This window comes from Osmerus eperlanus, chromosome 20 (assembly GCF_963692335.1).
Source record: "Osmerus eperlanus chromosome 20, fOsmEpe2.1, whole genome shotgun sequence".
In the NCBI taxonomy this organism is placed as follows: Eukaryota; Metazoa; Chordata; class Actinopteri; order Osmeriformes; family Osmeridae; genus Osmerus; species Osmerus eperlanus.
The window spans coordinates 5,170,118-5,183,914 of NC_085037.1; the positions used below are offsets into that span (position 1 = coordinate 5,170,118).

The 13,797-nt window shown below is 42.4% G+C and overlaps 2 protein-coding genes across 2 annotated transcripts in view; both read right to left on the minus strand.

Annotated features, from left to right (window-relative positions):
- The window catches only part of col22a1 (collagen, type XXII, alpha 1), a 31,637-nt gene extending 23,340 nt beyond the window's left edge, over positions 1-8,297 (minus strand). Inside the window, exons 1-4 of the mRNA XM_062487239.1 lie at positions 8,116-8,297; positions 6,677-6,836; positions 6,000-6,566; positions 2,547-2,627 (exon numbers count right to left, since the gene is read on the minus strand). Coding sequence (XP_062343223.1) covers positions 2,547-2,627; positions 6,000-6,566; positions 6,677-6,767 — 739 coding nt within the window. The 5' untranslated portion in view covers positions 6,768-6,836; positions 8,116-8,297. The remainder of the gene's footprint in view (positions 1-2,546; positions 2,628-5,999; positions 6,567-6,676; positions 6,837-8,115) is intronic.
- Positions 8,298-10,283: 1,986 nt separating this feature from the next.
- LOC134041005 (uncharacterized) lies at positions 10,284-12,253 on the minus strand. Its single transcript, XM_062487228.1, has 2 exons — positions 12,120-12,253; positions 10,284-11,628 (listed from the first exon to the last, which is right to left on the minus strand). Exons 1-2 carry the CDS (start codon positions 12,159-12,161, stop codon positions 10,741-10,743), a joined length of 930 nt encoding a protein of 309 aa, XP_062343212.1. The 5' UTR covers positions 12,162-12,253; the 3' UTR covers positions 10,284-10,740.
- Between the last annotated feature and the right edge of the window lie 1,544 nt (positions 12,254-13,797).

Consider the following 13,797-nt stretch of genomic DNA (forward strand, 5'->3'; position numbering starts at 1 on the left):
GCCACTACCTATTCAGTGGAGAGTTTTTTACGGGGTCTGACTCCGTTTTTTTTGGTTGTCGCCGTGCATCATGCAAATGCTGTCCGTGCTGTTTCTGTGGCTTTCAGGGACGAGCTCGAGTGCAGACCTGTAATTTGGATTGGCAGCAGAAAGTGTATAATCAAGCCCAAAAGTTATTTTGAACAGCCAAAAAAAGAAGAAGAAAAAAAGGCCAATGGGGGCGATCACTGCGGGAAAGCCAGATGAGTTCACTGACTGAGAAAAGCAACCGTATAGAGTGCATTCTTCTGATGTGAACAGATGGCAGCCTGGCTCTAGACTGCCTAGGGACGCCACAACACTTTGTCTTCCGACTTTCAGTATTCACTGTTGGTCACACCAGACTCCACATGTTATGGATCAGAAAACTCAAATTCACAGGTTGCTTTCCCCTCTGAAAAGTTACAAGCTTTTACAGCATATGATGCCATTAACTTCATCTAGTTGCATGGGCTCACTGACAGTCAAAAACAAAGAGGCTAACAGCAAACAACCAACTGTAACGCGTTCCTTATGTCAGGCGCTGCTGAAGTGATTGACACTGACTGGACTTCCAAGACCTCCAATTCCCTTGCATATCATACATAGGATATCTGTATGCAGGCTTCTTAGAGCATGAATGTTGCCAGCCTACACAGTTCAAGTAATACTGAGAAATAATACTCTGAGTCCTTCACTGACTTCCTGTAAGTTCAATATTGTATAGGATTTTCACAAATAAGATAATTTCACGACTTGCAATTTATGTTGTTGTTTTTTCCAGACACTTCATAAAACAACTTTGGATTGCAGTGATTCATTTTGATTTCTCCTTCCATCATTGCTGTTTACAGCAAAGGGATAACCGCATAATTAGCACTGAGCTCAGAATGTGATATTTGTCTAGTCAGAAGTAACCATAAACGTTGTCGTCTACAGGATATCAATTTCTGCATCTCGCTCCTGCATTTTATTTCTTAAACTGCTCTGCAACTTTTATTTCATTTTTTGCTTTTTGACTGTTTTTAATGTCTTATTGAATGTTCTGAATTGTTTTTAAATCTTGTTTTCTTTTGCATTATGTTTTGATGCCTTTAATTGTTTTATGTGAAGCACTTTGAATTGCCTTGTTGTTGAAATGTGCTATACAAATAAACTTGCCTTGCCTTACACATCAGAATCAAACAGCCGCTTTGCCAGAATTCCTCAGGTTTAAATCCAGCACTCGTTCACCTTACATGTCGTTCTCCATAGCCTCGCTTGGCACTTACTGGGCCTACTGTATGTTGATCACAATCAGCGATTGCCTTCTGTCTAATAGATCCTTCAGACATACTCTATGTGTCCCTACTGTAAATGTACTGATGACAGTCACAGGTCTATGATGTAGTGTCCACCTGATTGAATAACGAACATCTGTTGGCTGTGTCATCTATGTTTCATTATAAACAATGTCAGATATTCATATCGTTCCAGTGGAGACAGACAAAACGTTCCACTACAATACCATTTGAATGTTCAGCTGACAAATGTTGACAGTAAGATGTGCCTACTGTGACCAACAACCTGATATCCTTCCTGCAATGACTGACAACTCAGTGGCTTCAAACACAGACTCATTTATTTTGCCATATACACTGTTGATTCGTAACTGCCTCTGGAGATGTTTCGAAAATATGAGTGATGCAATAGCCTGACATTTGTGCTTCCTGTAGCAAGTACAGACACTGATGCAGCTACTGCCAAAAGGTTTTTAGGTCAATTAATGTTTTGGCAGTGAGACTAATACTGGTGTTGCCAGCAGCTTAATTAACAATACCAGTAATGACTTTGAAGTCTGTGTTGTTAAAGAGAGAGAGAAACTTTGGCTGTTTTTGACAGTTCCCTTCATTTCTATGTAAAGACATTGTAGCAGTCAGACATCCCTGTGTGGGTCTGTTTTTTGTCTTAGTGTGATGAATGTGAGTGGGAGGTATAGACAGGAACTGAGATCCCCAAAGGCCTCAAGACAACATCCTACTTATCTGGTTAAGCGCTTCCCTACATTTCTCAGAAAGTCAGCCACAGGTATTGCAGACAAAAAGAATCTGCTCATAATGTCATATTAATTATCCTTTGAAAGCAGCTACATTATTTACAGATAGCAATTGCATGTTCAATGGAAAACACCCAAAATGATGCGCTTCCTGAGAATAATAAATTAAATGTTATTATCCAGGCATTGAAAATGAAAAGATGATCAGGCTTTTGGGGTTTCTCTGATAGAAAGAAATTGATCCGCATAAGTACTAGGGTGCAGACATTTTCCCAAGCATTTTTCAAGTTCAGACGTGATTGAGAAGCTGGTATAGTAATTTATGAATGAAAACAATTCATTTAACATCTGGATCCTTGAAGACAAAAACATTTGTGCTGTACGATATATCCATTACTATGGTTATCATCTTTTGGTCAGAAGCGCATATCAGCCATTTTGTTCACAATTGTAAAAAAGGTGGAAAGAATTTGAATACATTTAAACATTTTACCTGGAACCTCCTGAAGTCCATAACTGGTGCTGTTGGGTTTGAAACGGTCTGGTTGTACCTTCATGTTTGGACACAGTACATCTGAAACACAAACACAAGACTTCGGTTGGCAAAGACTGTCATCCACCATTGGAACTGTGTCAGTTGTGAGGTTTGTTCATGATTTTGATTGAACAGACCGCATAATGTTGGGTAGTAATTCTTGCATAGGAGTCGCCAGTTGAAAGACTGCAGTATCTCTGTTTGGAAATACCTCAGAGAAAGTATGGCACAATCAGGCAGAGAAGATGTGGGGACCATGGTTCCAGGAGAGTAGTGGGCACATGCTTTGGCCTCAGCGGTGACAGTTTTAGACTCTCACACACACATTTTTCAGAGGCTTGGGCCATCCAAGTGATGCCAGTGATGACAGTGAGAAAGGGAACACCATCAGGATTCGTTTACATTGGCGCAGGAAGCAGGACAATTTTCTATTTGCGGGAAACTTCCCGCATTTACTACTAAGGAGCAGGCTCAGTTGAAGTAAATAGCAAAGAGATTGTTTTTCCCCTACATTCCCCGCCCCGCATTGCTTCATGCAACGCAAAAACTTGTACATCTGTTGTCAGAGTCACTTCACTTGCACCAAGCAGTAAATGTGTGGTTCTGTCTGTCTGTCTCTGTCTCTGTCTCTGTCTGTATGTCTGTCTGTCTGTCTGTCTGTCTATCTGTCTCTCTCTCTCTGTCTCTCTCTCTCTCTCTCTCTCTCTCTCTCTCTGTCTCTGTCTCTCTCTCTCTCTCTCTCTCTCTCTCTCTCTCTCTCTCTCTCTCTCTCTCTCTCTCTCTCTCTCTCTCTCTCTCTCTCTCTCTCTCTCTCTCTGTCTCTCTCTCTCTCTCTCTCTCTCTCTCTCTCTCTCTCTCTGTCTCTCTCTCTCTCTCTCTCTCTCTCTCTGTCTCTGTCTGTCTGTCTGTCTTTGTACTTTATACAGGGCTGCAGTAGGCTGACACTCAAGCTTCTGCAGCCTTTTTTGTACCTGATATCACGCAGCATCAGACCCTATAATTAACTTTAATCACAGCTTGGAATGACTTTGTTAATTAGCCAAAATAAAAATAAACTTGACTGTAAAATCACTTTCCTACGGACAACTCTATTGACACTGACCTGTTTTGCATGATTAAATTAGTCATGTAAATTCGTCCTTGGGAAATTCTTCCTATTGTGAGTGTCACTAGAAAACATGTGAATATGTTTATCTGAAAACAGACCAGTAAAGCCCATTTGTTTATTTGATGTGGCTGTTTGCGGGGGGGGGGGGGGGTGGGGGGGGGGGGTCATGTTCAGTTATTACCTGCTCTGGGTCCTTGTTGTGTATTGTTCAGATCTTCACCAATCTTACAAGAATGTAAAATATACTTCTAACTGTACTTCCAGGTCTTTAGTCCTTATAGACACACACATGTAGTTAGTTAAAATGTGCTATAACCCTGGGTGCTATCTTGTGAATGGATGTCTGTGCGTCACTGTGTTTTAAGATGACACTGTAACTCAAACTGAGCATGCTAAACAGCCGAGCTTCTCCCTGGGTTTGTGGCTCTGAGGCTATAATTTAGAGAACTTGCAAGTTAAAATTGAAGAAATACAGGGCTTTAAACTTTAAGGGCACACTCATTTGGTGTTGGTTTTTCATATCAGAAGCTACTGCTTAGTCACAGACTTATCACCTTCAAACTTCAACTTAATCTGCAGTATGAGTGTATACAGTACCAAGTGACTTCTACATTAGCATTTTGCCTATTCTAGTCTGTAATGTAAGGGTTTATATTCATATGAGCTTATTGTCTATTACAACAACTGCTCTGTATGATGTTGTGTTGTGAATGAAATTAAGGGTCACATGAGGTCATGAGTTGCTATACCAGTGTGCTTACAGGAAGCTACTGTAACTTAAAACCCTTTGCACTGAAATGTATTGTCCTGTATTATGTGAGGATAAATATAAGATCTTACATTGTATCATTCTTAAACTATTTTAGTGTAACTGTATTTATGCATGTTAAATGACAAGGACATCTTTTAACCTTAATTGAAGGCATGGGCATTGGTTTGTTTACAAAATTCTATACTTTTGGTTGAGATGTGGTAGATGAAAGGTGAAAACCAATGACGTAGATGTTAAACTGCAGTGTGGGGCCCACTTGAAACATAAGAACTGTAATTTTATGAGCGAAAATAACTTGTAGTACTCAGTGTGCCCATTGAACTGACCATCGATATTCTTAGATATGTAAACTTGGTTATCCAAGAGATTACAGCATTAAAACTGTCCCGGGAATGCAGCTATGTCCCACAAATACCCAAAGGTATGAACCATTATGACAAGTCGTCATGATTCACGCACTCAAAAGGTTAGTGGAAGATCATTGGAATTTGTGGGCTCAAAGCACAAGGTCAGGGTTAAGGGTTTTAAAATGAATCTACAAGCTCTCTGCCAAACTCAAATGGTGTAGTGTCACTCTACAAGGTCACCTGATTTAAATAAAGAAGAAAGGCTCTAATTACAGAGTAAGTCAGGATACTTTCTCCAGGGAGTGATTGCCACCATCACCCAGTACTGTAACAATGTAGTATTAGAGCCAACTGTCAATACTTGTCTCTGTAGGATGAAACCATAATCCCAAGTGACAGAAGTATAATTGTAGCATTTAAACATCCTTATTTACAGTTTGTGGCCAAGACTCCAGGCATCCTTTGCTATCCTGTCCGGCTAATTTTAGTTGGGAATGCAAACTCTGGAGTGTGGAGCATCCACTCTTCCACTTAAACATACAGACACACACTTCTCCACTTTCCTTTAAGTGTTGTTAAAGGCCACATGATATTGAGAGACTTGTATTATTGTTTTCAGAATTATTTACAGTGGCTACAAAAATAATGATTGATTCTTTTCTCTGGAACAACTTCTTTGCTGGGTAGGTTGTGTTGTACTCTGGAGTAGACATTGAGGTTAGAATAGCTTAGAGTTAGACTATCCAGTGTTCAGCACCTCCTAACCAAACTTTAACCCGGCAGTTGGTGGGGCAACTGGCCGCAAAAATGTCTTGGTTAGAGAACTGTCATTTACAAGCAATTTCTGCATCTCGCCCACCTCAAACATATAACATCCTGTCAGCGACAGGAAGGTTAGGACGAAGCAGGCCCAAGGGAACAAGCTGAGTGATATTGTGCGTGTAATTGCAGAAAGGTGTTGGGTGGGGTTTTGGTCAGGGTCTTAATGTATGGTTAAGCGTTTAGAGTGGGATTTAAATGGGACTCATGTTCAGAGAGATTTAGATTCAACACTTATCAAAGGCTTTGAGGTCTTCTTTTGAACACCAATCCCGTAACTTAGACGTTCTGCTGATCTACTGTAGACAGTTTTCCTGGTTGTTCCTGTGTCTATAACTTTTGGTGAATAATCAGTGATGACTCACTCTCACACAGCCTCCTCCTCAGTCTGCCTCTGATCTTATCGATGGCATTGAAATCAGTCACATGGAAAACATGGGCGTTCTTTGGCTCCGCCGCGATCTCCTCCAGCTCTTCCTTAAGTGCCTCCCCGATGCCCACTGCAAACATGCGGATCCCTGCCTTAGCGGCTTCCTTGGAAGGTTCTAGAACGTAATCCTGGCTTCTGCCGTCTGTCACGAGAATGGCCACCTTCTGGATGCCTTTGGCCGCAGGCCTGGCCCCGGCCCGCTCGGTGAAGATGTTTTTGGTCGTGTAGCTGATAGCGTCCCCAGTCATTGTATTCCCTCCAATGTAGCGGATGTTGCGGGCGGCTCGTTTCACCTCCTCCATTGTCTTGAATCTCCCTAGGTTAAACTCTATAGTAGGCCTGTCACTGTAACGGACCACACCGACGCGTGTCTTTTCCTCGCCCACGTCAAACGAGTCCACCAGGTTAGCCACCCACTGTCTGATCTTCTCAAAGTTCTCCTTTCCCACGCTGGAGGAGGTATCCAGAATGAACACCAGGTCATAATTTACATTTTTGCACCCTAAAAGAGAAAAACAAGTAAGTAGTTAGTAAGTAATATTAACAAGTAAGTCATATTTTGATCCTTCCGTTTGATTCTCATTCATCCTTTGTAAGTACGGCTGGTCTTACCTGCCCTTTGGGCATAAACCCTTTCTCCTGAGAGGGTTAGGGCCAGAATGAGCAGGACCAAGGAAGCCCTAACTCCCAACCGCAATTCCATCTTGGCCTTGATTATTCTTCTTGGTAGCTTAGTTTGTGATCACCATTAAGGTCACCTACTGTATTGCACCTGTGTGGATGACAAATAAAACCATGAACTCTCTCAATGTTCAATTGCAGGTAGAGTAGAAGGTGTCTACATTCTTCATGCTTAACTTGTGTTAATGTGTTGTTAGTGAGATGTGTAAAACATGCCTTGTATTTTACTACCATACTGTAGGTGTTATGGTGGTGTAGTGACAGGTGACAGTTCTGTTAATAGGTATCCTATAGTACATCAAAAGTATTTTCACTCACGTACTGTACAGTGCATGGTAGCATGTGATGCCTGAAAACACTGTTTGTGGTGTTTTTCAGACTCCATGATAATGCTAGGTCATGCTTTCAGGAAACTGGTTTTAACCCAGGTCCAACACTACTCTGTCATCAGTGGCGTGAACGTCAGTGATGTGGCAAACTCCAATCAGACTTACAGTAGCCTAGAATACGAGCATTCTTTTGGATGTCCCCCTTGTGTCCCCTAGTAGGTACATCTAGATTTTACTGTATGCTCATAGTACTTGTATGTGTTACCAAAGTGACTGACCTGTTTGGCAGTAAAAAAAAAAGTAGTTTTGATGCTGGCTAGGCACTTATCTGATATTCCACTGGGCTATTTTTGCTTTAGACCACTTGGTTTTAGTTGCTCTATAATGAATAGAAAAAGGGCTCCTTGCTGAAATTGATGTAATTAGTGTTTAAAATCTATGAATATCTTTCTCCCCACAGGAAGAAAGATATTCAAGGAACTCAAATATGTCCCTCCCAAACTATTTAACTTTACAGTGGGTAGTATTTGGCTGTTAATTCTCCAGGGAACTACATCCCAGGCACTATATTACACTGTCCACAGTAAATGTTTTTACTTTAATAATTTACTCATTCGGAACAATTTTGTTAAGTGAATGTTTAAAACATGCTCTTTTGACTTTGTCCGCAGGTAAATCCAAGGCAGATTTCCTGTGTGAAAACTGAAAACTGTTTGGTCTGTAACCAAAGGCCTGGTTCCAGTTCCTCTTTCTATGACTAACCTGGGATTACAACATAGATGTATCTACCAGAAACCTGCTGTCCATCATCAGCCAATGTATAAAACAGGAACAATTTTTCCATATGCAACCCAAAGGAAAAAAAACTGGAGATAGATACCACAACCTTCTGTCTGGAGGAGCATCTAGACTGCTTGAGGTCAACAACACCTCTCACAAACCACACCAAAATAATCCAAAGACACCCATGGAAGTCTGCTTTCCCAGGGACCATATCGGAGAAATTATGATCGATCTAAAACAGAAAGATTTAATTCCTACCTGGATTATCGATTCACCGGAGGTCTCTTTCTCTCCTTACCCCCACCTTCTGCATGTGCACTTGCTCCCTTCGCGCAGTATTAAGGAAACATTGTTCCTCAGTGATGAATCAACTCTCCTTCCCAAGTGCCAAAAATGAAGATCCAAATAAGTATAAAAAATCCAGGGTGACAATCCAGTGTACAGTGTTGTTTAAAAAGTGAGGTGAGCTCAAGCAACAACCTTTTGGATGGGAGGAGGGAGTGGGAGGAACAGAAAGGGAAAGTGTAGGGTTTCACTGGGGGAGCGAGGAGGCTCACTGTGCTTTGCTGCTGTGCTCCACACACATAAAAAGGCTGACAGGCCCAGCCAATTATAGACCCAACTTTCAGGATATTTTGGTCTCTTTTTTTTCTTCTTCTTCCTTTATGGCTGCACCCATCTGAAGTGTTGCCCTCAGAGACAGGCACAGCTTCTTGGCGGCCACATGGACTGTCCAACCCTGCCACTGTGATAGCCACAACGGAGCCGCCCTGGAGATGGTGGTGGGCAGGCCGGCCTCTGCCTCCCTCAGCCCTCAGACAGACACAAGCTCATGGGGAAGGGTGTGTTTAAGACTCCATAATTGAGGAACCCTTGTGCTTAAAAACCTTGTCCTATGCACAGCCTTATCACTGAGGGCATGAACAAATGTAAATAAATACGCTAAATGTCATGATTATTTTCACTGTCTAATGATGATGTCAGACATTGCTTAATCACTTCTCAAAGGTAATGTGTCAAGCATATGGAAATGTAATATTTGCTGTTTTAACTTCCATGTGGAGTCATAATGCCATGTTCCAGGGGAATCATTTGTCATGTAAGGTATGTTCCAGCTCCAGATATGTTTCTCTGTGAACCTGTTTCCTGTTAGAAAAGCCCCAAACAGGGCACGCTGAAGCATAGTCTACTATACCGACCTTTACAACTGCGCCAGAAAAGCATGAGCCAAATCCTCCCCTCGCCTACAGGACATTAGACATCACCATGCATTCTGAGTGCTGCCTGCCAAACTTTTGCAACTTGGCAAGTGAGCACATGTAAATCTATGTATAGCAACAGTGTAAAGTGAATGGGAAGCGTGGTGACGACCTGGGGCAGATGCATGTTATGAGCGATGGTGTCACTGTGAGGAGCCGTCTGCCGCCTTTTGCAGAAAGGGTCCAGGAGGTGATCAGGAGGCCGTGTGACTTCAGGAGGCCGTGTGACTTCAGGCTGCCGGCGTTGTGGAGGAAGTCTCTTGTCATCTGCAATCCAATTTTGGATCTCAGATGTCTGGCAAACGCCATGTCTACAGTACAAATGTGTCATCATATTTCTGCTAGTTTGGAAGTTTTAATCAATGTTTTACCTTTTTATTTATGTTAAACACTCTTGTAAATTGTTATTAAGTTATTATCTATGGGCCATGGATAATGCTGATAAAGGGATTCTAGCAACAGGATCTGACACAGCTCTCGTGGCTAAAGCCTAGCTAGACAGTCATGGTCTTTCAAAGAATGGCCGACTCTAATTAACCACAGCTGTCAATACTGTGTCAGCTTTACTAAGATGGATAGTCAGCTACTGCAGTATCAGGCTACATTAGCCTTTTGTTGTCTGATTTGGTCTTGGCTAAATTATCAATTTTTTCCTGAGAAACCACTTGCCGTCAGTGTTCTCTCATTTATATTGTATACAAACATTTTATGGAAATACAAGCAATGTGCATTAAGTAATTTACCAAAACATCTCTTTTAGAGGACATTGGTCATGGCAGTAGAAACCATTAAACAAGCTCATAAACCTTAAAACACAGCTGTTGAAACAACTAATAAGTCATAAGTAACTTGTCTACTAAACTTTAAAATCTGGTAACTGTAGGCAATTTGTTGCTTTTAATTAAATCCTAGATTTTGGAAATGACTCAAGTGATGACTTCAGTGATCAGTAAGAGTGTTTGGATCCTGGACAGATGATAGAGACCATGTATGCACATTACACTATGTCATTCCCTCTTTTCACAGAACAGTCATTTTCTGGAAATTCAATTAGTGAGCTAGGTTTTGGTGTTCAGACTGAGTACACTGTACACATGAGTTTTAGACTTTAGTTTGTCCCATTTGCAGGCCCAAGCACAAAGAAACAAAATACAAAGAACCTTGTCATGGACTTTATTAGAGGTTACATTAGAGGTACAGTTGCTGCTTTGTTTGTGAATCATGTAATACAACAATACCATCGCTTGGTCCAGATCTGAGCTGTAAAGAGTGAAGCCATCATGTCTTAGCCCTAATTATGATTCCTCAATGCTAGTTAGTTTGGCACAGCTTTAATTAGCATGTGATGCAAATGGCATGTTCTGCTGAAAAGCAACAGCCTTAAAATACATATTTGGTCTCTTACTTTATCCAGCTGATATACAGTAGAGTTTTACAGAGTACATTCTATTTATAGAATAGAAGGTACTTGGAAGTGTCATGAAATTTCTACTGCATGCTTTGGGAAAGTTACAGTGGAAGTTGGGCTCTCCTATGTTTCCAGTCAGAAGCATCAGCAAGTAATCTAGACTCAACACGGTCATGTTTTTTTATTTATTGCTACAGCCCTCAGATTGCTCAACGGTCATAGGACTGCGTCCTGGAGATCGCTCACAGCCTTCCTCCTGATGGCTCTTCCTGACACCTCCATATCCCCAGACTGCTGTGGTGGGCCTGCATTCCTCCGTGAAACCTTCTCCAGCATGCGGCTGGCCTCCTTCAGAGCTCTCTCCGCCCGCTGCCCTTTGCTGTGGCCACGCTGGGCCAGCTTACCTTCCTCCACAGATGATCCCTCCGTTGACATGTTTGATTTGCTCTGATCCTCTTCGAGGCGCTCTTCTCTCTTCAGCCGCAGCCTCCTCCCGCCCGCCGTCTCCTGCTGGAGCGTGCCGGAGTTTTGGCACGCGCTCCCAGCGCCACGCGTGGCTGGAGCTTTCACGTCAGAAGCCAGGGTGGGCGGGGCCGGTTTACTGCTGACAGGAGGAGGGGCCGCTTGGCTTGCTGCGTCCTCGGGGAGTCTCACTCCATGTTTGTGATCGTCTGTCTCTCTCCCACCGGCTTTCACCTTCCTGGGGTAAGGCTCATGCCCTGCCACATCTAGCTTGCGAGCAGCAGCCTTAGCCTCTTGCTGGATCCCTTTGATTTTCTGCCTCTGAGCCTCCCTCACCTCCTTGGGCAGCTCCAGGGGAGCCAGTTTTTGCGGCCGCCTGGGTGGCAGATTCGCGCCCTCCCTCTCTGAGTCAGGCAGGGGCGACCTGAGCAGCAGTGAGTCCCTCTGTGCAGTGCCCTCCTGCGTAGGCATGGTCGGAGTAAGCTGACCCGCCGCCTCGTCCCCATGTGTGGCTGACAGAAGGAGGCCAGGTGTTTTGGAATTGGGGCCATTTTTAGCTGCCAGTCTGAGGTATTGGCCATTCACATGCATCGTTGTATTTTTAGCCTGAGAGGTCAAGGGTTCCTGTGACCGAGGCGCCACCTGAACAAAAGAGACATCACTCATCAAAGGATCACCACTGTCTCCACTGAAAAGACATTAGACAGAAATGACAATAAATAGCATCAAGTATAGCATAGGCAGATGCAGTTATGGTGCCAAAGGCCTATAAAATACATGTTTACACAACCATAAACCATTCAGTTAATTCAAACACGTCATTATTTTTTTTTTATATATAGCATTATACTAATAATTTATCCGACAGGACATATACTTAGCTTTATGGATTTCACATTGAACTGTGAGTGACACCATTTAAGGACCCATGAATCAGCCATTATGCCTTTTCTACTGTTTGCATTCTAGCACAGACTTGTAATACTGTGAAAAAACAGCAAGTTTACACTATCACTGCTTCCTCAGTCTAATCAGCATATTAATGTTCATCCTACTGTCACCAGAAAGACAGAACACACACTCTCTGACAGGTAGCTGAGTAAAAGGATACAGCAAACATGATCTATACTCACAGGTTTAGCAAACATTTCTTGCTTGTATTTTTGCCGAATCATATTTCCGCCCGTTCAGAAGAGAATGTTGTTGTTGTCCCTGTGCCTATCCCTGCCTGCTGTCAGAACCATTTGGCTGGAGATAATGACAGGGCAGTATGGGGTTGGTTTTAGCTCCCTCACTAAGGTAATTAAGGAGATTAGGGTCAGTGTGCAGCAGGGTGATCTATAATGAGCTCCAATCCAACTCAGAAGCAGCTGGAGTGCACGCGGCCAATCAGCTACCTGCCATTTGTTTGTTGTGATTCAAAAGTACTGTTTTACCATCGAGCAATGGAGCAAAGGTGTTTTTGTTGAAATGACCAAATTGGTCTGCTAGGGGCTGTTTTATGAGTTCCACTAGATGGCGCCAGAGTCCACCTTAGTTTCTAGCTGGCCTATGTGATCACATGAAAGTTGTGTTGGTCTGATCAGTAAGACAGTAGAAGGCAGAAGCATATTTTGGTGAATGGGCTAAAGGACCAGTATCTGTGTACATTTTTTTACAAATCTGTTTATTTGAGCACATACCAATGTTTGTTCATCAGTTCATAGACAACAGGAATGTCTACTCTACAGGTTTCTCAATTTACCAGAGGCAGGTATGAAAGGATAACATGTTTTTGGAACACTCTGAAATGGATTTCTCAGGGTTCACAGTCCTTTCTTCAGCCTGATTTTAAATTCTCAGCCAAAGCCAAATGTAACTATCTCTCTGTGAAGATGAGAATGGGGATTTTGAAGTCAATCCTTCTGGGCCATAGTTGTTTTTGTTCAAGATACCTTTTGTCCATTTTGTTGTCTGTTATCTAGTTAAATAGGCTGGGATTACTGCTGTATAAAATATTTGCCTCTTTTCTCTACTTAGGATTCATGTCCCTCTCTTCAAACATAGGGGGGAGGTATCAGGTGCAGAGAACTCCAGCTCCTTGCCTCTGGTAATATTGTTAGATATAAGTGGCTAGCATGAATCACATTTCTTCGATTTCAAGAGGCACATCATCATTCTCAACCAGACCAAGTTCTATGGTGTAGACTGGCCTCTAGTCTGGTGTAAGATTTCTATGGGCTTTGCTGTATCTTCAGTTGCTTCCTCAAACCTGATAGATAATGGCAATGAATGAATGCAGTGAAACCCACAGTGCTTAGAACTAACATATTGTGTTTTGAAAGATCTGACTGTAATCGTACCTTCATCGCAGCACCCTATAACCACTGTATCTGTGAAAAGTAGTCTGGACAGTTGAAATGAGATGTGAGACTGCCTGAAGGCTGTATCTTCAAATTGGTTACAGCTGCGTGTCATGGCTTCACTTTAGTCATTTATTGTCACTTTAGATTGAAATAATCAAATTTTAGGTTTTCATAACAGTATTTTTCCATGACAGTTTTCACTCCCGTCCTGTCTTCCCATTTGTCAAGCAGCTTCCATTCAGAGCTGTCAAAGGATATCGGCAATAACCTCTCAAAAGACTCAGTTGTCACCGTCCTTCGTTCTCAAGCCAGGCTTGAAAAGACACACCAACACCTGCCTATTTAGCAGCTCTTTCATATCACTGCTATGGGGGATAAGAAGAAGAAGAAGAAGGAAAAAAGATTTCTCCAGCAGACCAACTTGGCTCTGCTTACATGATCATTTGAGATGTGGTGAAATTACAGG